Source organism: Notolabrus celidotus, chromosome 10 (assembly GCF_009762535.1).
Source record: "Notolabrus celidotus isolate fNotCel1 chromosome 10, fNotCel1.pri, whole genome shotgun sequence".
NCBI lineage: Eukaryota > Metazoa > Chordata > Actinopteri > Labriformes > Labridae > Notolabrus > Notolabrus celidotus.
The window spans coordinates 34,310,148-34,333,284 of record NC_048281.1 but is presented as its reverse complement, the minus strand read 5'-3'; the positions used below and the strand labels follow the sequence as shown (position 1 = coordinate 34,333,284).

At 42.9% G+C, this 23,137-nt stretch overlaps 1 protein-coding gene across 2 annotated transcripts in view; it reads left to right on the top strand.

Annotated features, from left to right (window-relative positions):
• The first annotated feature begins 133 nt into the window (after positions 1–133).
• pde1a (phosphodiesterase 1A, calmodulin-dependent) overlaps positions 134–23,137 on the top strand; it is a 56,087-nt gene continuing 33,083 nt past the window's right edge. The window contains exons 1-3 of one of the 2 annotated variants that reach the window (XM_034693117.1): positions 134–354; positions 3,253–3,376; positions 12,149–13,009. In XM_034693117.1, the coding sequence (XP_034549008.1) occupies positions 12,309–13,009 (701 nt within the window). In that variant the 5' untranslated portion in view covers positions 134–354; positions 3,253–3,376; positions 12,149–12,308. Of the gene's footprint in view, positions 355–611; positions 674–3,252; positions 3,377–12,148; positions 13,010–23,137 lie in introns of those variants that run through there. The other variant, XM_034693116.1, reaches the window with a different exon arrangement.

The following is a 23,137-nucleotide window of genomic DNA, read 5'->3' as shown; positions in this document are numbered from 1 at the left end:
TCAAGCTTCAGCCGTTAAGGGAGAGGCATTGCTATGGATACATTTACGAATGCGTGAATATGATTGGTGGAGAGGAACTCTGACTCCGCCTCTTTCTTCTTCTACGGTCTCTAACTCTACTGCGGCGGGGGACGACTAGCGGTTAAGGTGCCATATTACCGCCTGGGACAAAAATACCGCTTTCGACAACAAACGACCTAAAAATTAAATAAATGTTATTTAGTTAGTGTTGTTTTGGTGAAACCTCTTTTAAAGAATCATTACTGAGTATTTATTTAACTTCAAATGACGTCACGCCACGTGTTTTGGTCATTTTTCTTTATCGTCGTCGTTCTTTGTCCACTTAACTTTCAGGTAATCTTTTTAAAATTCATATAAAAATATTTAATACTGTTTCCAACATTATTATACGGCTATAGTCTCATGTTTGAAATAATAATAATAATAATAATAATAATAATAATAATAATAATATCTATCTTCCTTGTATACTGTATGCATATTGATTAAACTTGTCTGTGTTGTGCAATGAAACCATATTATTGCATTTAATATGAGTTTTTCCTCCTGTAAGACCCCTCTCTCTCTGTTTATGGATTTTAAAGTTTCATAATATTTGCATTATTCTAGATCAGGGGTTCTCAAACGTTTTGGAGCCAGGGACCCCTTACAGGTGAGAAAATTGTCCAAGGACCCCCTCAGCTGCGACTGTGAGAGTCAATGCTTTATAGTGAATCAGAAGAGCCGGTTCGCATCCAGAGAGAGAGCCGGCTCCCAGTTTGTTCCTTTCCCTGCTTAGCTCTCTCAGTGCTCAGCCCCAGCTCTGCTCACAACAGAACTTTGTTTTGATTGGTCAGCATGGCGGCCATGCGGCCAATCACATGTGAGGATATAGGATACAGGTGATGGAGGGGAGGCTGTGTATGGTGGCTTCATGTGTTCCTTCTAAAAGGGTTAGGGTTAGGGTTCTTCTCAAAGACCGGGCAAATACTCACTGAGAGGAGAAACCGGATCAGCCCATCCAAGCTGAGGCATCTGATTTTTTTCAATGCCAACCTGAGGACATTAATAATGTTTGCTCGAGTTTGGTTCTGGTTCTGGTTCGGTTCTGGTTCGGTTCTGGTTCGGTTCTGGTTCGGTTCTGGTTCGGTTTGGTACTGGTTCTGTTTGCTTGAGTTTGGTTCTGGCTCTGTTTGCATGAGTTTGGTTCTGGTTCTGTTTGCTTGAGTTCGGTTCTGGTTCGGTTCTAGTTCGGTTCTGGTTCGGTTCTGGTTCTGGTTCTGGTTCGGTTCTGGTTCTGTTTGGTTCTGTTTGGTTCGGGTTCTGGTTCTGTTTGGTTCTGGTTCTGTTTGCTTGAGTTCGGTTCTGGTTCGGATCTGGTTCGGTTCTGGTTAGGTTCTGGTTCGGTTTGCTTGAGTTTGGTACTGGTTCCGTTTGCTAACCCCAACCCTAACCCTAACCCCAACCCCGACCCTAATCCTAACCCTGACCCTAACCCTAACCCCAACCCCGACCCTAATCCTAACCCTGACCCTAACCCTAACCCCAACCCTAATCCTAACCCTAACCCGAATCCTAACCCTAATCATAACCCTAACCCTAACCCTAACCCCAACCCTAATCCTAACCCTAATCCTAACCCTAATCATAACCCTAATCCTAACCCTAACCCTAACCCCAACCCTAATCCTAACCCCAACCCTAATCCTAACCCTAATCCTAACCCTAACCCCAACCCTAATCCTAACCCTAATCCTAACCCTAATCATAACCCTAATCCTAACCCTAACCCCAACCCTAATCCTAACCCTAATCATAACCCTAATCCTAACCCTAATCATAACCCTAATCCTAACCCTAACCCTAACCCCAACCCTAACCCCAACCCTAATCCTAACCCTAATCATAACCCTAATCCTAACCCTAATCATAACCCTAACCCCAACCCTAATCCTAACCCTAACCCTAGGGTTAGGGTACAAGACTAAAACAAGATAGAGGAAAGTAATATAAAATAGTTAATAATAAAATGAAATCATTGCAATAAAAACAATCAAATCAAATCAGATAAATACCAGAAAAATAAATGTAAAAATAAAATAAAATAAAATATAACAAAATAACATAAATGAAAATGATGTTAAAAAAATGGTCATAGTGGTAATAATGCAGTCCAAGGCTAAAAGGAAATGACACCAAGTTAAAGCCAGATTACCGAGGTAAGTCTGAAGATTACTTTAAAAACATCCAGAGAGCTCGCTGGTTTAATGTCCAGAGAGTTCAGAGTTTAGTGGCATAAAAACAGAAAGCTCAGTGATGGTGGAGGAACATAAAATAACAGGAGATCAGTGATGTATAGAGGAGCAGGGCTGTTAAGAGCTTTAAAAACAGTTTAAAGGACGTTTTGAATGAGTTGTAGTTTTTTCAGAGACTTTTTTTGGCAGACCGGTGAAAAGGGAGTTGCAATAATCAACATGAGTGGTGATAAAAGCATGATTTAGGTTGTGTCTGCTCAGGGCCCAGTTCTTCAGAAGTAATCTGATTGGATTCATTTGTTTCATTGGATCAAGTTAGAAATAAATGAATCAAGGGAACTCATATTTAAGTTTACAGAGCTGACTGACCAGCAGAGGGAGACATTCAGGCACAGATTCTCTTTCTTTTTCACTGCCTGTCTTTCTTCTGTGACATTTCCTGTGATTTGTCTGTATCTTTTAATGCTCTTTGGTTCTGCAGCTCTGTCACAATGACCTCTTTTTTACCTGTGTTATAAATTCTAACAAGGGATGCTCCAAAAGAGATGCTATGCATGAATCTATCACGCAGAAATCTTGATCAAATATTTGAACACTACCATCTAAAGGTCACAGAAACAAAACCCCAAAGTTCTCTGTTTGCTGCTCTGTTGCTGCTCTGGATCCTTTAATTTTTGCTCCAGTCCATTTTAGCTTCGTCTATTTTTAGGTCTGACGTCTCGTTCAAATTATGAGGGTCAGATTTGTGAGGAAAATGACTCTGAAGAGCGAGAAGGAGTACAATGAGGAGACAAGACAAAACCAGCCTCACCATCACACACTGAACTTTAATTTACTGTTTAACAACATCAAACATCAATCACATGATCATCTCAGATTGATTTCTCCTCCACTCTTCATGAACATTTCTGTCACAATAGAGGAACACATTTTAACCCTTCATTAGTTGAAATATTTGCAGAATTAGAATTAGTTTTTCCTCTCTCTTCTTCCTCAGGGGACGCTCTGCAGCCAATCAAAGCAGTGAGTCGGATACAGCAACAAAATAAGAACAGGTGCAGCATCAGGAGGCGTGTCCTGGGATCCACCAATCACAGCGTTGTAAAAAACACCAAGACCTGGTAAAAAACTTTCAGAATTCTTCCCTAATATTCTTGTTTGCATGTCACCTTACATCCTGAGGAGCTAAGAGTTGCATATATATATATAACAACCAGCTGATATGCAAGATTTTGGTTCTGTTTAGGAGTAGTAATGTGGTCTCTTCTTCGGTGCATGGTTTCTCTGATTCTCCTGTGCAGCCTGCTGACTTGTTGGTTTGTGTACATCACAGAAGCTGACTGTAAACAGAGAATAGGCTGTGTGCTGCAAATCCAAAGTAGAAGCACTTTCTGAAGAATTCTGAAGAATGCTTTAAAACAATCTGCAATTCTTCTTTACAACGTACAAAACCTGCAACAAACACAAAGGGCAATACGTCATGCATGTAATGCAAACAGACAAAGGCTGCACTAGAATGCACAGTGTCTAAAAATAAAGTTTGCATGAGCAAGATGAGGGAAGTCTGCAGATCTGTACCCGAATAACACAAAATTACCGGCTCATTAAGTGGATGTGCATCCATACTTTTTATCCAGATAACAAGTAATGTGCATTTTGTTCTCAAGATCTTAAAGCTGGTTTTCTCTATATGATAAATGATCTTATTATGGAGATGACAAAGCTTGTTTTCTGGGGATAACAAGATAATTTTCTGTTGATCTGGAGAACAAAACAACAGTCTGGTCATTATGATATATCACGCTGCCACTGGCCACGCTAATGAGCTAAGTTAAGCCTGTTTCTGTTTTTGCTTTGTGCTTTAAACCTCTGAAATTATGAATTATGATCATGAGATGTAAAGTGGAGATCTCTAAATCAATTGAAATGATCTCGTTATCACAGAGTAAATAAAAAGGGTTTGATATAAATGTGCCTGAAGTACCATATTTCAAATTCTTTGCAGCAGTGTCATGACAGCATGAACAGCTACTTTTGAATCTTATGTTTCTGCACACACATCATCATTCACATCAACAACAGTGGAGAAAAAGTTCATATTTCACACGTGTGCAGGGTTTAAGTTAAGATAAATGACAGACCCTGAGGCTGTCATTGGCTCTTCATAGCCAGGAGTCGCATTGACACATTCTGCCTCAGTTCATGTTTCTGATTGGACGTGCAGCTGAGTGATCCTGCAGTCACAGCTTTTGGTTACTGGTAAATATATGCATGAATAGGTGGGTAGTGTTTCTTACAGACTTACTTTCTCACCATGTCTTTTGTTGCTGCAACAACTCAATTTCTTTTTTTGTTTAAAAAGCACATTTAAAGTGCTGTATGATTCACAAAAGACTCAATGTAAGAACCAAAGCAATTACATAGAAAATGAGACAAGAGAGAAATCACAGAAGATAGAAACAGAATAACAGGCCACCTCTATTCAAAGTAAGGGGCCTCAAATGCTGACATGTAGAAGTAAGTTTTGAGGTGAGCCTTGAAAGAATAGATGGAGGGGGAAACCTGTAGACTGCTTAATTATTGGATGTAGTCTCCGTGACGTCACCCATCTGTTCCTGAAGCGCTGTTTTGAAGCCGATCGTCGGCGGGTGCCATATTGGAAATGCTGAACTCAACCTAACTTCATCTGAGCTAGTGTGAGGTAAAGAGGCGGGCCTTTAGCACCCCTGTACAGTGTGTGCTGATAAAGAAATGAGCTCTTCAGACCTACACTGTTTTTTGAACCAGGCTGTAAACATGTTTATTTCTGCTGTAAAGATCGTCTTCATTGTATGGGTGTGTATGTGGTTTCTGGTGTTTCTGCAGCCAGCCCCTAGTGGACGCTTTATGAACTGCAGTTTTCAACACTTCCGCATTGGCTTCATATTTTGAGACTGGAAGTTGCTGCTTGGGCAGACCTGATTGAAAGGTGGGAGGCTGCTCCACAGCTGAGGAGCCTTAATAGATAAGATAAGATATTCTTTATTGATCATCCATTGGGGGAAATTATTTTGTTCCAGCAGCTTAAAACACGGGACAGGGGAATACAACAATGTACTTACATAGTTAAAAATATAATCACAATAATAATTGTAATGATAAAATAAATAAGATATAGCAAATACTACAGATATACACACTATGTACACTTCTATAATACTAGCAGCAGCATGGTCGCTTTTATGTTTCATTTTGGATCGGTGGACCGCCAAGAGAATCATGTTAGATGATCTAAGAGGCTGGAGGTTGTAAGAGGCCCAGGAGGTTAGTTATATATGAGGGGACAGGCTATTCAAGACTTTAAAAACAAAACCTTAAAATCAATTCTGAGGGGGAATGAATGGGACCAATGTGATTCCTCTTCCTGGAGCCAGACAGAAGTTCGGCTGCAGCAAAGTATTAAAAGCATTACCTTATCTTATCTTATGTTATCAGTTACAGGAGGAGGTTATCAGAGCAAATAAAACACTGGAAACACTAGAAAAACAAATAAATATAGATAACAGTAGAGGAAGGACCAAGAATTTCTACCCATAAACACTGCCTTGTGTTTCTTTTTGGACACAGAGCCAGAAGAATATAATTCATTACAACCTCTCTTTAACAGAAGATCCCTCATTTTTTTAAATGAATATCAATATGGCACTCAAGGGTAATTCTGATGTATGGGATAAAAGTATAAAATTAATGTGCATGTCAACAAACTCATAGAAAATAATCAGCACAGTTCAGTCTAAGTGTCCTCTACCTGCCGTCTTCAGAGGTCAGATCTTTGAATGTTATGCAAAGGAGGTTGATGAGGAGAAATCAGCACAAAGAAGACACAACAAGTGGAACAATCTAAGTCTGCTGTGCAGCTGATAAAAATGAAATCTATTCTTCCAGCGTGAGCATGTGAGTGACAGCTCTGCAGAGTTCTCTGCAACATTTGAATGACAGTATTTATGACACATGCGGCTGCCACCTCCTGTGATTGGCATTCTGTGGTCGCAGTTCAATCTGTAAACATGCGTGTTCACCGTGACTTAGAGATACGACAGTAATGTAATCATTTCAGCTCATAGTTTGTAGTTTAATAATGTCTGTGCTGAATTTGCAGCAGATTAAAATCTTTGGTTGTGGCTCAGATAGAGTACCTCTCTGACGGATAGTCGGGGTTCATCTCGGTGAGGTGTTGTGAGATGAAGTTCTGGCGTGAGGGGAGTGAATGAGACGTTCAGCACCTCGGCTGGCTCTCCCACACTTCCCTCTGCAGCTCCACCTGTCAGACTGCAGGAGTGTGAAACGTCGAGTCGGAGGATGTGTCTTTAGGATGTGATGAGAAATCCTGCAGGCTCTGCTCGGTGGTGGCTGGTACAATCTTCTCCAGGGGGTCTGTAAGGAAATCCAAAAATATATCTCACATATATAAGGTACAAAAACAGGTGTAACAGCAGTGTATTACATTAAATGAGAAGGTCTTTATCTGTGTTATTGTTCAGTGATCATTGTGTACCCTCTCCTGTGGTCATGATCTCTGGATAGTGACTGAAGGAATGAGATGCAGAGATAAGCAGGGGAGGTGAGATTCCTCTGAAAGGTGTCAGGCCTCAGCTTTAGAGTCAGGAGCTCAGACGTCAGGAGAGAGCTCCGGGTCTCTATCTAAAGAACCAATTAAGGTGGTTCAGGTGTCCAAATGTGACGTCTCCTAACCGTCTCTCTGTGGATGGTTTCTGGGGATCTCCAGCTGGAGAGAAACTGATGGATGATGAACGGATGGATGGATTTATAGATGTATGGATGGATGGATGGATGGATGGATGGAAAGATGAAAGGATGGACAAATGAAAGACTGTATGGATATATGGATGGAAAGATTTATTGTTGGATGAATGGATGAATAGTTGGATAGATTTTTTGATGGATTGATGGATTGATGGATTGATGGATGTATGGCTTCATTGATAGACGAATGGATAGATAGATTGATGGATGCACTTTTGAATGGATGGATGAATAGATGGCTGTATTGATGGATGGATGGATGGATGAAGGGATGGATGGATGGATGGATGGATGGATGGATGGATGGATGGATGGATGGATGGATGGATGGATGAAGGGATGGATGGATGGATGGATGGATGGATGGATGGATGGATGGATGGATGGATGGCTTTATTGATGGATGGATGGATGGATGGCTTTATGGATGGATGGATGGATGGATGGCTTTATTGATGGATGGATGGATGGATGGCTTTATGGATGGATGGATGGATGGATGGATGGATGGATGGCTTTATGGTTGGATGGATGGATGGATGGATGGATGGATAAATAAATGGATGGCGTTATGGATGGCGTTATGGATGGCGTTATGGATGACTTCATGGATGGATGGATGGATGGATGGATGGATGGATGGATGGATGGATGGATGGATGGCTTTATGGTTGGATGGATGGATGGATGGATGGATGGATGGATGGATGGATGGATGGATGGATGGATAAATAAATGGATGGCTTTATTGATGGATGGATAGATGGATGGATGGATGGATGGATGGATGGATGGATGGATGGATAGATGGATTGATGGATGGATGGATAAATAAATGGATGGCTTTATTGATGGATGGATGGATGGATGGATGGATGGATGGATGGATTGATGGATGGATGGATAAATAAATGGATGGCTTTATTGATGGATGGATGGATGGATGGATGGATGGATGGATGGATAAATAAATGGATGGCCTTATGGATGGATGGATTGATGGATGGATGGATTGATGGATGGATGGATGGATGGATGGATGGATGGATAAATAAATGGATGGCTTTGTTCATGGATGGATGGATGGATGGATTGATGGATGGATGGATGGATAAATAAATGGATGGCCTTATGGATGGATGGATGGATGGATGGATGGCGTTATGGATGGATAAATGGATGGCTTTATTGATGGATTGATGGATGGATGGATTGATGGATGGATGGATGGATAAATAAATGGATGGCTTTATGGATGGATGGATGGATGGATGGATTAATGACCTAACGGATGGATGGATGACTATTTGGATGGATGGATGGATGGATGGATTGATGGATGGATGGATGGATGGCGTTATGGATGGATAAATGGATGGATGGATGGATTGATTGATGGATAAATGGATGGATGGATGGATTAATGACTGGATGAATGGATGTATGGATAGATAGATTGGTGGATGGATGAGTTGATGGATAGGTGAATGGATGGATGGATTTATTGCTGGAATAATTAATTGATTGATGATTTTTTTGGTGGATGAATGGACAAATTGATGATGGAGGATTTATATATCAATCATTTGACATATATATTCCTCTGCTGCCACCTGTTTGGAGTTAGATTGTTTAACATTTGGGATGCATTATTCCTGCACCCCAAGAAGCTCCTTTGACTTGTATTGAAACTAAGAAACGAATGTGCATGAACAACTTACAGCGAGAGTCAAATGAGGAAACACGTGACCCATAAATAACTTTAGATACATAGAACATTTTTAATCTGCAGCTTACCTTACTTGACTGCAGAAACTTATCAAAACTGTCCAAACTTTCCCCCCAAAACTTAGAAATCTTCTCCTAACTTGGATATCTTCTGAGCTGATCTAACCTTCACTTTCCCATTTCAGAGTGTGAGCTCACTCGTTTGGTTTGATATTTATTTGCTGAAGTTTATGTTTCTAACGGTGGCAGAGTCGTCTGATAGGATGAGAAGAGTTTGGTCTGTTGCGAGGTTATAAGGTCATAACATCTGATCAGAGTTAAAGGATTAGGGGCGAAGAAAGGATGAAGTAAGATAAGAAAGGATTACTCAGGTTAGTTTGGATCTTCTGTAATCCAAAATGAAAGAAAAATAAAACCTATTTCAGACTCGTCCTCTCTGAAGACCTGGGACAGATCTATAAAACTTCTCATTTTCTGTCTTGCAAAGTGATTCAGCTGCTGAGTGAGATCTTAATAATGCACCTGCAGACTTTACTGAGTGCTCTCTGTGAAGATTGAATATTAATGTTTGTCTTAAAAAGCTTTTGAAATAACATTTTTAATAAGATAGAGAAGTTTTGATCTCTCTTCTGCAGGATGATGAAGTTGTGTTCATAAAAACTTTTATTTTACTCAGCAAGAAGATAAAAAACAGACAGAACAAATGTGATCAGGGTTTCCACAGGCTGTATTAAATCTCATTTGTGTGCATGCAAGTCTTCAATCTTTCCTTTAACTCGTGATACATCGGCGCAAAAACAAAAGTGCCGTGTTAATCTGTGTTTGCAGACAGCAGGGTTTATGTAAGGATCATAATCTGCTCATGAATCCACGGCTGCACGGGGTGAAACTGTGAAGATGAAGATGCAACGAACAAAACAAAGCTGGTATAGGTGCGGGTAACCATAGCAGCAGCACTTGTGTTTGATGTTGTGTGACCCGCTCCGACTGTGAGTTAAAACGACTACAAAGAAAAATCGGTTTAGAGAAAAGTCAGACGTGCAGTTCAAAGGAAGCTCTGCTGCTGCTGCTCAGAGGATGTGTGTGTGAGTGTTTTCAGCTTCTGGTCCCCAGACGAACACAAACAGGAGGACCTGGTTTGATGTTTAACTCTCCTCATCATGAGGCGGGCGATTATTAACCACCTGAAGAAGAGGGAGACAACTCATACCTGTCAGGGGCGTGTGCAGAGAGGTGGCCAGAAGGGGGCATGGGCACTCCTTGAAATCTGATTGGCCGCCTCTGGTTCCACCTCATAATCCTGGACTATGATTGGCTTTGGGCCATAAAATCGTTGATCAGGGCTGCAGGCTGCTTGAAGCTTTCTTTGAGTTTCTGGGTTTTCTGGTACTTTGAAATGTGACGTCTGACTTTAGTTTCCTTTTTAGTTTGAGCCTTTAAAGAATGAAGCTCAGAAGATGTATGCAGGCTAAAAGATTATCCTGCTTTCTTCATATTTTAGCTCAATTCATTTTTATGTATGTAGCACCTTTAATTCACTCAAGCATGAAGCCCATTTGCTTCACAAAAGAACAACAATAAACAAAGAGACAGAAAATAACAGCTATAAAATAATACAAGGCTAAAACAAGATAAAGAAAGATATGTGAAATACTTAACAATAAAAATAAAAATAAAATCATTACATTAAAATCAATAAAATAAAATGAAAATAATAAATAGAAACATTACTATGAAATTAAAATAAAATCTGATACATATCAGAAAAATCAATAAAATCATAACAAAAAAATCTATAAAATAAAGATAAATATCAGAAAAACATCATTGCAATAAAATCAATGAAATAAAATCTGATAAATATCAGAAAACTAAAATAGATTTGATACAACAAAACTAGATAAATACCAGAAAAAATCAAATTAAACCATAACAATAAAATAATAAAATAAATTCAGATAAATATCAGAAAAATAAAATCAATCAAATAAAATAAATTAAATAAAAACAATAAAATAAATATAATAAAATCAAATCAGATAAATACCACAAAAAATACAGAAATACAAATAAATTATAAAATAAATTACAATGCTTAAACAATGATAATGATGCAGTTAAAAGTAGTTTCTCTAAATTTAAAGCCAGATTAAAAAAGTTTTAAGTTTACTTCTGAAAACACCCAGAGAGTTCCACAGTTTAGGGGCATAAAACCAAGAAGCTCTCTGCCCACATGAGGGATGCTTAAAAGGGAAGCATTCAAGGACCTCAGTGATTAAGCTGGAGCATGAGATGACAGGAGATCTGTGATGGATGGAGGAGCTTCAAAACAAGTAAAATAACTTTAAAATTAATCCTAAACAAACATTTCCCCTTCTCTTTTGACCGTCCTCAGGATAAACGTAACTCTAACTCTAGTGTCTGTAACCCTCTCACTCAGCTCTGTCCTGGTCTCAACCCCACCACGGTGCACTGTGGGTGTAATGACCTCTGCAGCCTGCAGGGGGCAGCAGCTCAGCTGACGACTGACTGCCTAGTTTGTGCCACTTGACTGGAGAGGTTATGTGACTCTTTTTCAGGACCATTACATCATCATTGTCTAAACACACACACACACACACACACACACACTGGATCACTGTCATGGAGAGCAAACACATGGCTTTGCACCGTAAACACACACACACACACACACACACACACACACACACACACACACACACACACACACACACACACACACACACACATGCACACACACACACTCTCAGATGCAGTGAGGAGGGGAGGGGTGCAGATGGAGATGCATGTTTGCGTCTGAACGGAGCATAAAGTTATGTGTGTATGAATTCAGAGGGGTGAGGAAGAGGAGGATGAGGAGGATGGGGGGGGGGGGTCTGTCGACTGCAGGATTCCATCACTCTTAGCAACCGTTATTGAGTTACCACGGAAACGCTCTGCGATGTTCTCTGCTTCTCCTTTGTCCCCCTCTCTTCCTCTCTCTCTCTCTTTCTCTCCATCCCTCTCTCTCCATCTCTCTCTCTCTCTCTCTCTCTCTCTCTCTCTCTCTCTCTCTCTCTCTCTCTCTCTCTCTCTCTGTCCCATCTTTACCGCCACTGGTCGACTTCCTCCTTTCAGCTGGATCATTCTTCAGCTGCAGCGTCAGAGCGCAGAGCTTGACTGCTCGCCGCTGCAGGAAGTCACCAGCTGAGCGCCGCAGTTTCACGTTGGTGCAGGAAAAAAAAAACACGCCGTCCATCTGCTCTTGCTTTTAAACTTTTCTGAATCCACAACTTCACTTTGTCCTGTGACCTTTAACCCCCTCGGACTCTCTCACACATCACCCTTCTTTGATTTGTCAGGCTGTCCGGTGACATCACAGGAAGTTGGATGAAGTTCTGTCGAACCCGGACGCTCTCGATGTTTTCACAACTCCGTCACTCAGAGGTACGAGCAAACTCTGCTCTGTGAGGACTTCTGCAAACACCAGACAAACATCGTCTCCTCCTCCGACACGCTGACATGAACGAGGAGGCGGAGGAGGCACAGCTGTCCGAGGAGGTGCTGGAGGCCGAGGAGCAACAAGAGGAGGAGGAGGAGAAGTCAGAGGGCATGCAGGAGGAAGAGGAAGAGCAGGAGGAGGTGCAACTTGTGGAAGAAGTGCAGCAAACTAAAGAGGAGGAGGTTGAGTCTGAGGGAGGGCAGGAGGAGGAGGAGGACCTGCAACTTGTGGAAGAGGTGCAACAGGAGCAGAAGGAGGTGCAGCAAACTGAAGAGGAGGAGGTTGAGGTGGTGCAACAACAGGACGGAGAGCAGGAGGAGTCAAAAGAGCTGCAGAGCGAGGAGGAGGAAGAGCAGGAGAAGGAGAGCGTGGAGGTGCAGCAAACTGAAGTGGAGTTGCAACTTGTGGAAGAGGTGCAACAGGAGCAGGAGGAGGTGCAGCAGCAGCAGCCTGAGGAGCTCCTGCACACTGAGGAGGAAGAGGAGGAGCTGCAGCAGCAGCAGACCGGACAGGAGGAAGAAGAAGAGCAGCAACAGGACGAAGAGCGGCAGTCTGAGGAGCTCCTTCAGACCGGGGAGGAGGAGCCGCAGCGGGAGGAGGAGGTGCAGATTGTTGAGATGTCACAGACTGAGGTGCAGCTGAGTGAAGAAGGGGTGCAGGACTTGGAGGACTCTCTGGAGCAGAACCACAATCAGCAGGTCCTGATCCGCCTCAGAGGCATGTGAGTAAACACGCGCTCAGCTGACGGCGATGATGTCATGTTGACGGTGATGATGTCATGTTGATAAACGGGGGGTTGATTTTGTTGAGAGAGACGCGGGACGACGACCGCCTCGGCATCAGTGTTGCTGTGGTGATGTTGGCACGGGGCGAGGACGGATGAAGGGAAGACGGATGACAGAGGGAATGAGTGAAAAGCTGTGGGCGTGCAACATGACTGAACATAGGCGAAACAAAGAGAGAGAGAGAGAGAGAGAGAGAGAGAGAGAGAGAGAGAGAGAGAGAGAGAGAGAGAGAGAGAGAGAGAGAGAGAGAGAGAGACAGAGAGAGTCTTTGATGAAGTCTGTCAGTCAGATATTTCTGGGCACTAACAAGCTAACGTCTCAGCGGGGAGCATCAGCATCACATCTGTCTGTTTTTGTGAGGACACGGCTGCAGATGTAGAACAGCCTCGTCTCTCTCTCTCTCTCTCTCTCTCTCTCTCTCTCTCTCTCTCTCTCTCTCTCTCTCTTTTTTTGTTCTCCATAGTTGCCATGGAAACGGCAGAGCGTTGCGATGCAGCAAACTCTCTGCAAAGATAAAGACGGATCAGGAGCGAGGCAGAGAGAGAGAGAGAGAGAGGAGGGGGAGTGAGGCAGGGGGCATGAAATGATGTTTACATGCTAACTACACACACAGGAGGCTGAGAGGTGACCATGACAGAAGTTGTGAAGGGATTAAAGGAGCAGTGCAACAATTTTTGGGATCGTTTTAATTGAAGTCACATTACGGAGCTTGAGAAGAGTTTATCCAAAACACTTTTAGACGACTTTGATTCAGATGTTTTGTGAGGAACACACGTATTTAAAACACTGACTGCGTATAAAGATGAACAACACGTCTCACTGTACAAAAGTGAAACCAAAATGCTGTACACAGTGAGCTGAATTGTGACGCACTGGAGTCAGAGTATTTTGATTTCATATTTAAACCCTTGATCCATGTGTTAAAGGTGACATATCATGCAAAATCAACTTTTTAATGGTTCTCTACCTGAAATATGTGTCCCTGTCTACAAACCCCCTGAAATAAAAAGAATCCATTCTGCCCCTGTTCTGATTTCTCCACCTTTCTGTAAATGTGTGCTGAAACCAGCCGTTTCAGTTTTCAGTGTTTTTCATACGTCACAACGCCATCCGGTCTGTAACAGGAAGTCAGAGCTCGGAGCTTGTTCAGCCCATAGACTGTATAAAATACAACTCAACCCCTCCTCCGTTTTTCATTCCCTGCACACATGTGTGCTAACAAGGAGCTTAGGAGGGAGGCATGCTAGTTGTAGGCTGTCTTAATAAACACAAAGGTCGGTTTTACTCCCCACGTCTGCAGATTTGAAGATCTAGTGGATGATTTTTATTTGTCATGGATAAGTGCTAGCGCTAGTTAGCATAGCCACATAGCTACATGTTGGTAGCTGTGTACCAAGACACACGTCGACATGCTGACAAATAAAACAACAAGAAACACTAAATCTGTGACCAATGGTTCAGAAAGGTCCTGCTGCAGGCGCCTCTCCGTCAGGATCAGATTCTGGATCAGATTCAGAGGGTTGAAGTAACGCGGGTCTGTGAGCAGCCGTGTATATTCAGCCAACATGTAAACATTAGATCAACGTGCTGGACAGCCGAGGCCACACCCACTTCCTGAGGGGGCGTGGTCAGAGAGCTCATTCTCATTTAAAGGCACAGACACAGAAAACAGCCTGTTCTGAGCAGGGCTGAAGAAGAGGGGTTTACAGGCAGACCAGAATCTGATTTCAAAGTGTTTTTTTGAGCATAAACTTTAAAGACATGTTTTGGGAACCTCTTAGACCAATATATGTTGATGAAGAAGAGCAAGAGCAATATGTCACCTTTAAGGCTCTGTGGAAAAGAGGAAGCTTCTGGAAGGTTGCAGATACTGTCGTGAATGAATATCTTAGCGAGCAGTTTATTCGGCTCATTGGCTCGGGCTCCATCCTGCCAGACTGAACTGAGGGCAGAGACACCCTGAATCCTGCCAGACAGACACCTGGGTGTGAAATTGCAGAGAGTGCACTTACCTTTTCAGGATAATATTTGCAGACTGAAGCAGAGTGTTTGAGGTTTCACACCTGAAGTGCAGGTGTTTCTTTAAATATGTAAAACAACCTTCATGAAGATGATGCAGACAGACTGATTCCCTCAGAAGAAAATGAAACAATCTTCAGTTTGTTCCTCTGAGTGTCTAAAACAGAGCGCTGATCACACATTCAGCCTCCACACAACACCTCCTGAAAGAGGAATCCTACGTTTCTCATGTTTGAGTTTTCCTGCAGGGAGAGTTACAAATGGTTCAAAGTAAACGGACACCCCTGTCCTCTTACTTCTGATTTACTACGGTGAAAACGTTCACTCTCACCATGAATGACTCTGTGGGGACAGTCACCTTAAAGTCAGGGTGAAACCCTCTGTATGTGTTCACACACTCACCCTGCCGACACAAAGAGGGGTAATTTCCAGGAGTGGGTGTGAAAGGGTTTTTTTATCTTCAATGGCCTGCACAGAGCTTTGACCTCAGCTCCTCTAACACCTCTGTGGTGACTTGAACAAAAACTGTGAGTCACAGTTTATCATCAACATGAGTCAGTGCGTTCACATGATGTCAAAAAATATGATTTATTGGATTAGTCTGAGTTAAACTGGAGTTTTAAAAGCCTGATTTCTTAAAGTTGGACTGACATACCTTGATACGATTTTTGCCTGCATGTATCCACCTCAACACACGGATTGGTGCGGCGTCTGCAGTGATGCGGACGCTGAACCGGTCTGTCGGGGTGAAGAGAGAGCTGAGCCACAAGGCAAAGCTCTCGATTTACCGATCGATCTATGTTCCAACCCTCACCTATGGTCACGAGCTGCGGGTAGAGACCCTGAAAGAACGAGTTTGCGAATACAAGCGGCCGAAATGAGCTTTCTCAGCAGGGTGTCTGGGCTCAGTCTTGGAGAGAGGGTCAGGAGCTCAGACATCTGGGAGAGGCTCAAAGTAGAGCCGCTGCTCCTCCGGATCGAGAGGAGCCAGATGAGGTGGTTCGGGCATCTGGTCAGGATGCATCCCGGACGTCTCCCTGGGGAGGTGTTTCGGGCATGTCCACCTGGGAGGAGGCCACGGGGAAGACCCAGGACACGCTGGTGAGATTATATCTCTCAGCTGGCCTGGGAACGCCTCGGTATCCTCCCAGAAGAGCTGGTGAAAGTGGCCGGGGAGAGGAGTGTCTGGGCTTTCCTGCTGAGGCTGCTGCCCCCGTGACCCGGACCCAGATAAGTGGAAGAAGATGGATGGATGGATGGATGTATCCACCTCTGGTCTAGGCGTTCAGTGCATGCTCCACAGATTGCATCAGACTGAGTCCTGTCTGTAAGATGGGACTGGATCTGATCCTGTCTTGATGTTGGGTCTTTGTTAATAATAGAACATAGAGTACGGTCTAGACCGGCTCTGTTTGAAAAGAGTCTGAGGAGAACATTTGTGGGGATTTGGTGCTGTATAAATAAAGATTGATTGACACTGTGATGTTGCTCTGATTGGTTGTACCTTCAATAGGCATTAAGACCAGTGGAAGAGAGGAAGCTTCTGGAAGGTTGCAGACTTATTTCTGTTTGCAAATGTGCAATCCATGATTTATTGGGTTAGTCGGAGTAAAACTGTAGTTTCAAATCTGCACAAAGTCGGATTTCTTAAAGTTGGACTGACATACCTTAATATGATTTTCTCCTGCAAGTATCCACCTCAATCTGGTCTCAGGCGTTCTGTGCATGCTCCACAGATTGCGTGCCTTAAACAGCATAAATAAGTAGAAGGAGGTTGGTGTTGTCATCTGCCTTCGAATAGCACCATAAGCCAGAGAGATAGCATGCATCTCGTATGTGTCTGTATGGGAAATACTCAGCAGCCTGTCCAACATGTGCTGAGAACACACATTTGATGCCATTCATGTTTTTTACGTGGACGTGATTAATATAATCTGCTGGACTGACGGTGAAAGCTGCTTCCTCCTGCTCTCCTCTCGGCAGATGGTCGTAGTTCAGTTCTGCTCCAGGTTTCTGTCTGTTGGAGGAGGGAAGCTCTTTCTCTTGATGCTGTCACCAAGTTCTTGCTCATTGGTGGATTACGCGTGTGTTGCCTCTATTTTCATCATTGCAACTTCAAGAAGTGTGAATGGAGAGACATCCAAAAGCATGTTTGCTGCACTTGCATGCTTTTAACAGCTGTTAGATGATACAGAAACCCCTCCCTGCGCCTTCAGTCTTTCTCTGCAGAAGCTGCACATGTAGATAAGAAAATGAATGATTCAAAGCTGAAAGTTTGATTTATCTACCCAGAGCCAAGAAACCTTGTTTGTTTTTGCCCGGCAGCCGAAAGCCGGAGGAGAGGAGAGAGGGGTTATTGAAAATGTCAATATGTTCTTTCAGGTGCAGTGTGTTCAGTAATTACGCCCAACAAGGTACAACGAGTGATTTTCTGCCTTATTTTAGCCTCTCAGGCTGCACAAAGGCGAGCGCTCAACCCGCTGCCTGAAAAGAAACACCTGCAGACTGATGTCAGGTGTTCAAACATAACTACTAATGCTCCTGCGGCTTGTTCTGCCAGGGCGTGTGTGGGTGTCTCATCAGTGCGGGTGGTAAATGAAATCAGGGGGAAAAACACACATCCTCAGTTCGGTCTTTACGGATACAGAAGCAGCATTCTCCTGCAGGTGCAGAGCTCTCACCCGTACAGCTGCAGTCATAATTATACACTGATTTTATCCAAGTTCTGAGGAACATGAATTAACATTTTCAGCATGAGCATTAACTTGGATTTCAGTGTTGATGTTTGGTTGTAGTATGGAATCAAATTCAAACGTCTTCCACCTAATCTTAGCAAGTTTTCGACTGGCTCAAATAAAGTTATGGATCGTGAAAATGATAATTGTGACGCAGTTTCTCCAAAGATTATAATGCAGCCGTAGTTGAAATGCTGTCTTTGCAGAGACACATTGTGGTTTTCAAACAAAACCATAAACTCAGCGCTTTATGAGCTGTGTGGTGTTAACAAGTAGGCTCAGAGACATCATAAAGAGCGCAGATTGAAACCATCTCAGCAGAGGAAATAAAAATAAGACTGCACATGCTCACACACTCAGGATGTGCAGCTCTGATTATGAAGCAGAATTAGCTCTGAAAGCTGATGTGGATCAGAATACCCAAGCTGCAACCTCCAGTGTTGGAAAATGAAGCCAATAGGGGGGGTCTTTTAGCCCCCAGAACTACTCTATCCAGGCACCAAATGGTTCCGGTAGCCCCATTGTTTGTCTTTTGACCGCAGCTGAAGTCCCGGGAAGATTATACAAATCAAGCCTGTGACGTGTGGGGAAAAACAAACTGCACTACACCACCAGACAAATAGAGGGCAGTAAGGCTAAGATTGTGGCTCTCCATAGTTCCTGGACTTTTTAAGTGCATTTCGACCAAGAGTTCCGGGGTCTTTTAGCCCCCAGAACTACTTTCCCTGGAACTAAAAGGTTCCTGTGCCCCCATTGTTGTCTGCGTTTCGACCGCAGGCTGAAGTCCCGGGTAGATTGTGCAAAACAGGCCAGTGACGTATGGAGAAAAAAACCTATATTCAATAATATTTTTAAATCTTAAAGCTGCTGTGAGGAACTTTTGTTTTGTTTGATTCTGGCGCCCCCTTGTGGCCAAAGTGATACCTCTTATCTCTTGTCCTATACATGCAAAAGTAGTGTTTTCAACAAAACCTCATCCTGTTGTCTTTTAACAGTCAGCTCGATCAGGGAATGTGATTCTTTTCCATGAAAACAGTCAAATAAAGGCTGTTTCTGAAGCGAGACGTCCATCATCTGGTCTGAAACCGACCCCCTCAGGGCGGTTTCAGGCTTTAAAAATTACAACAGAGAAGGTGTCAGTGTTGCTGCTGATGGTCTTGTTTGTTATTCAAGGTCATAAAGAGGCATCAGTATCATTTTCAGTCTGTTTCTCAGCCAGTTCAAAACTCCTCACAGGGCCTTTAATAAAAAAACTAAACTAGTTTAGACTAAGTCAGAGGCCCCCCATAGTTCCTGGACCTTCCTGGAAGTCAAATCCCCCAAGCAGGGGCTTTTCAGGAAGGAAATTAACTACCCCAGGAACTAAATTTGGACCCAGGTTCCTGCGGTTGAAAAGCACCTTATGATGGAGTCCCAAAAACTGCAGTTCCTCGAGTGTCCACTAGAGGCTGCCTCCTAAAGTGACTAAGTCCCCATAGAGCCCCATGTAAAAACTTAACAGCAGAAATAAACATGTTTACAGCCTGGTACAAAAATATTTTTGCCTCTATTTCTCTATTCATGACACCTGTATGGGAGTATGTGAAGTTGTGGACTGTACCTTTAAGACATACTGTGTTGCTGAGTTACTAGCGGAGTAATGTCACTTTCTTTTTGACGTTGAAGTCAGCTTGAGAGTCACTCTAACTCTCATTGTCTCTCAACTCAACAGTAACATTAGGGTTTGTGTGATAACTGTCTGCTCATGTATTATAGAATAGTTGCCGTACAAGGAAGCAACTATTGTAAGGTTGATGTGTTAATAATAAACAACGAGCACTGAGAATACCTCAGACACGTGTGATTGTCCAGTTTTGGCTAACCTCCCTGTCCACAGCGCTCTCCAAAGCACCATATCCCAAGAAACACAGACCCAATTATTTACAGTGTGTTGTAGCCGTTAGCTAGATGGCTAGGCTAGGTCCTTAGCTCCACCTCTGGGCCTGTTTCTAGACGAGCATGAAGTTAGTTGGAGTCAGCATTTATGATATGGCGACGGCCATCTTTGGTCCTCATTACGCCTCTTAAGAAACCAATGCATGACGTCACTGAGACCATGTTCATGCCTCATACAGTTTATAATGATTCCTAATGGAAGAATAAGTCAGGAGAGACTATGCCAAGGAGTGCATTTAAGTGGCTATACGTGAAAAATCACAGTTACAATGTGTAAAGCAGGATTAATCAGAAACGTTTGATCGTCTGCAAACAGTCGAATATTCAACCTGCTTCAGTTTCTCCTCAACGTTGGACATAGACGTCTTTAAATGTGTGGAAAATGCACGCTCTGTCAAAGCAAAGGGAAAAGGAAGGTGCAGGATGAGGTCTTTATCTGAATCAATATCTCAGAGACAAATAGAAGAATACTCCAAAAAACTTTCCATCATCCTCCAAGAAAAGTTTCTCAGCCTCCAAAAACATGCCACCAAACACTGTCAGTGAAACTTGTGGATCGAGGATGTTTTGGCAGAAATACTGACCTGTCAACTTCAAAATAAAAGCCTGCTTCAATCTATACCCTACTCTCTGAATGCAGAATGTCCTACTTATAATACACTTCTGTCTCCTCGTACATAAACTCCTCTGCTCTTACTTTCACAACCACATTTCAAGGCTGGTTTTTCAGACTGAAATGAAGGCTGAAATACTCTGCAGTTCTTCCAAGACATCAAGGATGCTCTTTGTGTTGCTGCAAACGTGCAACAGCTGAAGTTTCTTTCACACCATTCATCGGACTCTAAAAATAGAGCGGAGGCCGGATGTTGGAGAACAACCCCTTTAATGAGGTTACATAATTGCATGCTCAAACTGGACATCAGGCTCCAGAAATACACATGTCAGGTGTGAGTTTCTCCTCTGCTTCACTCGGGTCTGTTTCGTGTCTGATGCCGTTGAAGCAATTTGACCAGCGAGGGTTGATCTATGACTCATCGATCTGCAGACACATGCTCTGATGTCTCCAACAGCAGATAAATGGAAGTGATCACACTCCTTATACACAGTCTATCTTGATGCCTGTTTGTACATTTACATCTTATAATAAGATCATTTGTCATTCTTCACGTCCCCGTTCTCTCGTTCATCACGTTACGGCGGAGAGACTCGGCAGCAGAGTTTGATTTAATGGAAGTTTCTCACATCAGCGGCGGCGGTGAAATGAGAAATGTGCCGCTCTGTATTTATGAAAACGAACAGATTCATGCCCCTCGGCGAATCCTGCCACGTTTCACAGACCTGACCGACAACAGCAGCTTGTTTTAGTTACTAGTTGGCCACATAACAGAGAGGGAATATCACAGGAGGAATAAAAACAGAGAGTGACCAGCAGCAGGAGTTAGTTGAAGACGCTGAAGCCAAGAGTTTAAAGGGGACATATCACGCTTTTTTCATCAATATATATTGGTCTAAGAGGTCCCCAAAACATGTCTTTAAAGTTTATGCTCAAAAAAACACTTTGAAATCAGATTTTGGTCTGCCTGAAAAGTCCTCTTCTTCATTCCTCATCAGAACACTCTGTTTTCCCTCTGACCACGCCCCCTCCGGAAGTGGATGTGCCTCGGCTCTCCAGCACGTTGATCTAATGTTTACATGTTGGCTGAATATACACGGCTGCTCAGAGATCACGTTACTTCAACCCTCTGAATCTGATCCTGACGGAGAGGCGCCTGTAGCAGGACCTTTCTGAAGGATTGGTCACAGATTTAGTGTTTCTTGTTGTTTTATTTATCAGTATGTAGACGTGTGTCTTGGTACACAGCTACGAACATGTAGCTATGTGGCTATGCTAACTAGCGCTAGCACTTATCCATGACAAATAAAAATCATCCACTAGATCTTCAAATCTGCAGACGTGGGGAGTAAAACCGACCTCTGCCAGAAAGGCAGCAGGACCTTTTATGAAGGATTGGTCACAGATTTAGTGTTTCTTGTTGTTTTATTTGTCAGTATGTCGACGTGTGTCTTGGTACACAGCTACGAACATGTAGCTATGTGGCTATGCTAACTAGCGCTAGCACTTATCCATGACAAATAAAAATCATCCACTAGATCTTCAAATCTGCAGACGTGGGGAGTAAAACCGACCTCTGCCAGAAAGGCAGCAGGACCTTTTATGAAGGATTGGTCACAGATTTAGTGTTTCTTGTTGTTTTATTTGTCAGTATGTCGACGTGTGTCTTGGTACACAGCTACAGCTACAGCTACAGCTACAGCTACAGCTATGAACATATAGCTATGTGGCTATGCTAATTAGCGCTAGCACTTATCAATGACAAATAAAAATCATCCACTATATCTTCAAATCTGCAGACGTGGGGAGTAAAACCGACCTTTGCGTTTATTAAGAAAGCCTACAACTAGCATGCCTCCCTCCTAAGCTCCTTGTTAGCACACATTTGTGCAGGGAATGAAAAACGGAGGAGGGATTCAGTATTATTTTATACAGTCTATGGGCTGAACAAGCTCCGAGCTCTGACTCCGTGACAGACCGGATATTGTTGTTACGTAACAAAAACACGGAAGTCTGAAACGGCTCGTTTCACACACATTTACAGAAAGGTGGAGAAATCAGAACAGGGGCAGAATGGATTTTTTTCATTCTTGGGGGGTTTGTAGACATGCCAGGGACACATATTTCAGGTAAAGAACCATTAAAAAGTCAATTTTGCATGATATGTCACCTTTAATTTAGCTGAATCCAGATTTAAACACTGGTGAGTAAACGTGTGAACTGTCAGCGGTGATTCAAAGAGAGGAACACTGAAGGTGCAGAAATAAGAGTGCAGAAGCTGAACCTGACTAAAGTCTTATGTAACCTCAGGGGAGAAATCCATTACCGGAACTTTTTTTCAGTCTTTGAAAACGTTGTTGGATTTCTTTTCTGTGGCTTCAGAGGATTTCTGTCGAGCTAACAGAAGAACGCCTCCAGACTTCAGACTGACGGGTCAGGGAAAGATTGAGAAGCAGAGGTAGCTGTGTTTTTATTTCACACAGTCTTCTTTGTCCACAGGGATGGTGTTGTGCAGGTTCTGTCTGCTTTCATGCACAAACTATCACCTCTTATTATTTAACAATGCTAACAACAACAGAACAACAGGAGCTAATGTCTTAACAACTTTCTGACTTAGTTTGAAACATGTAACTGGACTGAAACTCCGCCCCCTCAGCACTCCAGAAGCCTCCTCCACTGTTGCCATACTATAACTAGGGATGCACCGATCCGATCTTGGTATCGGATATCGGCTCGATCGGACTCAAAAAGCTAGATCGGAT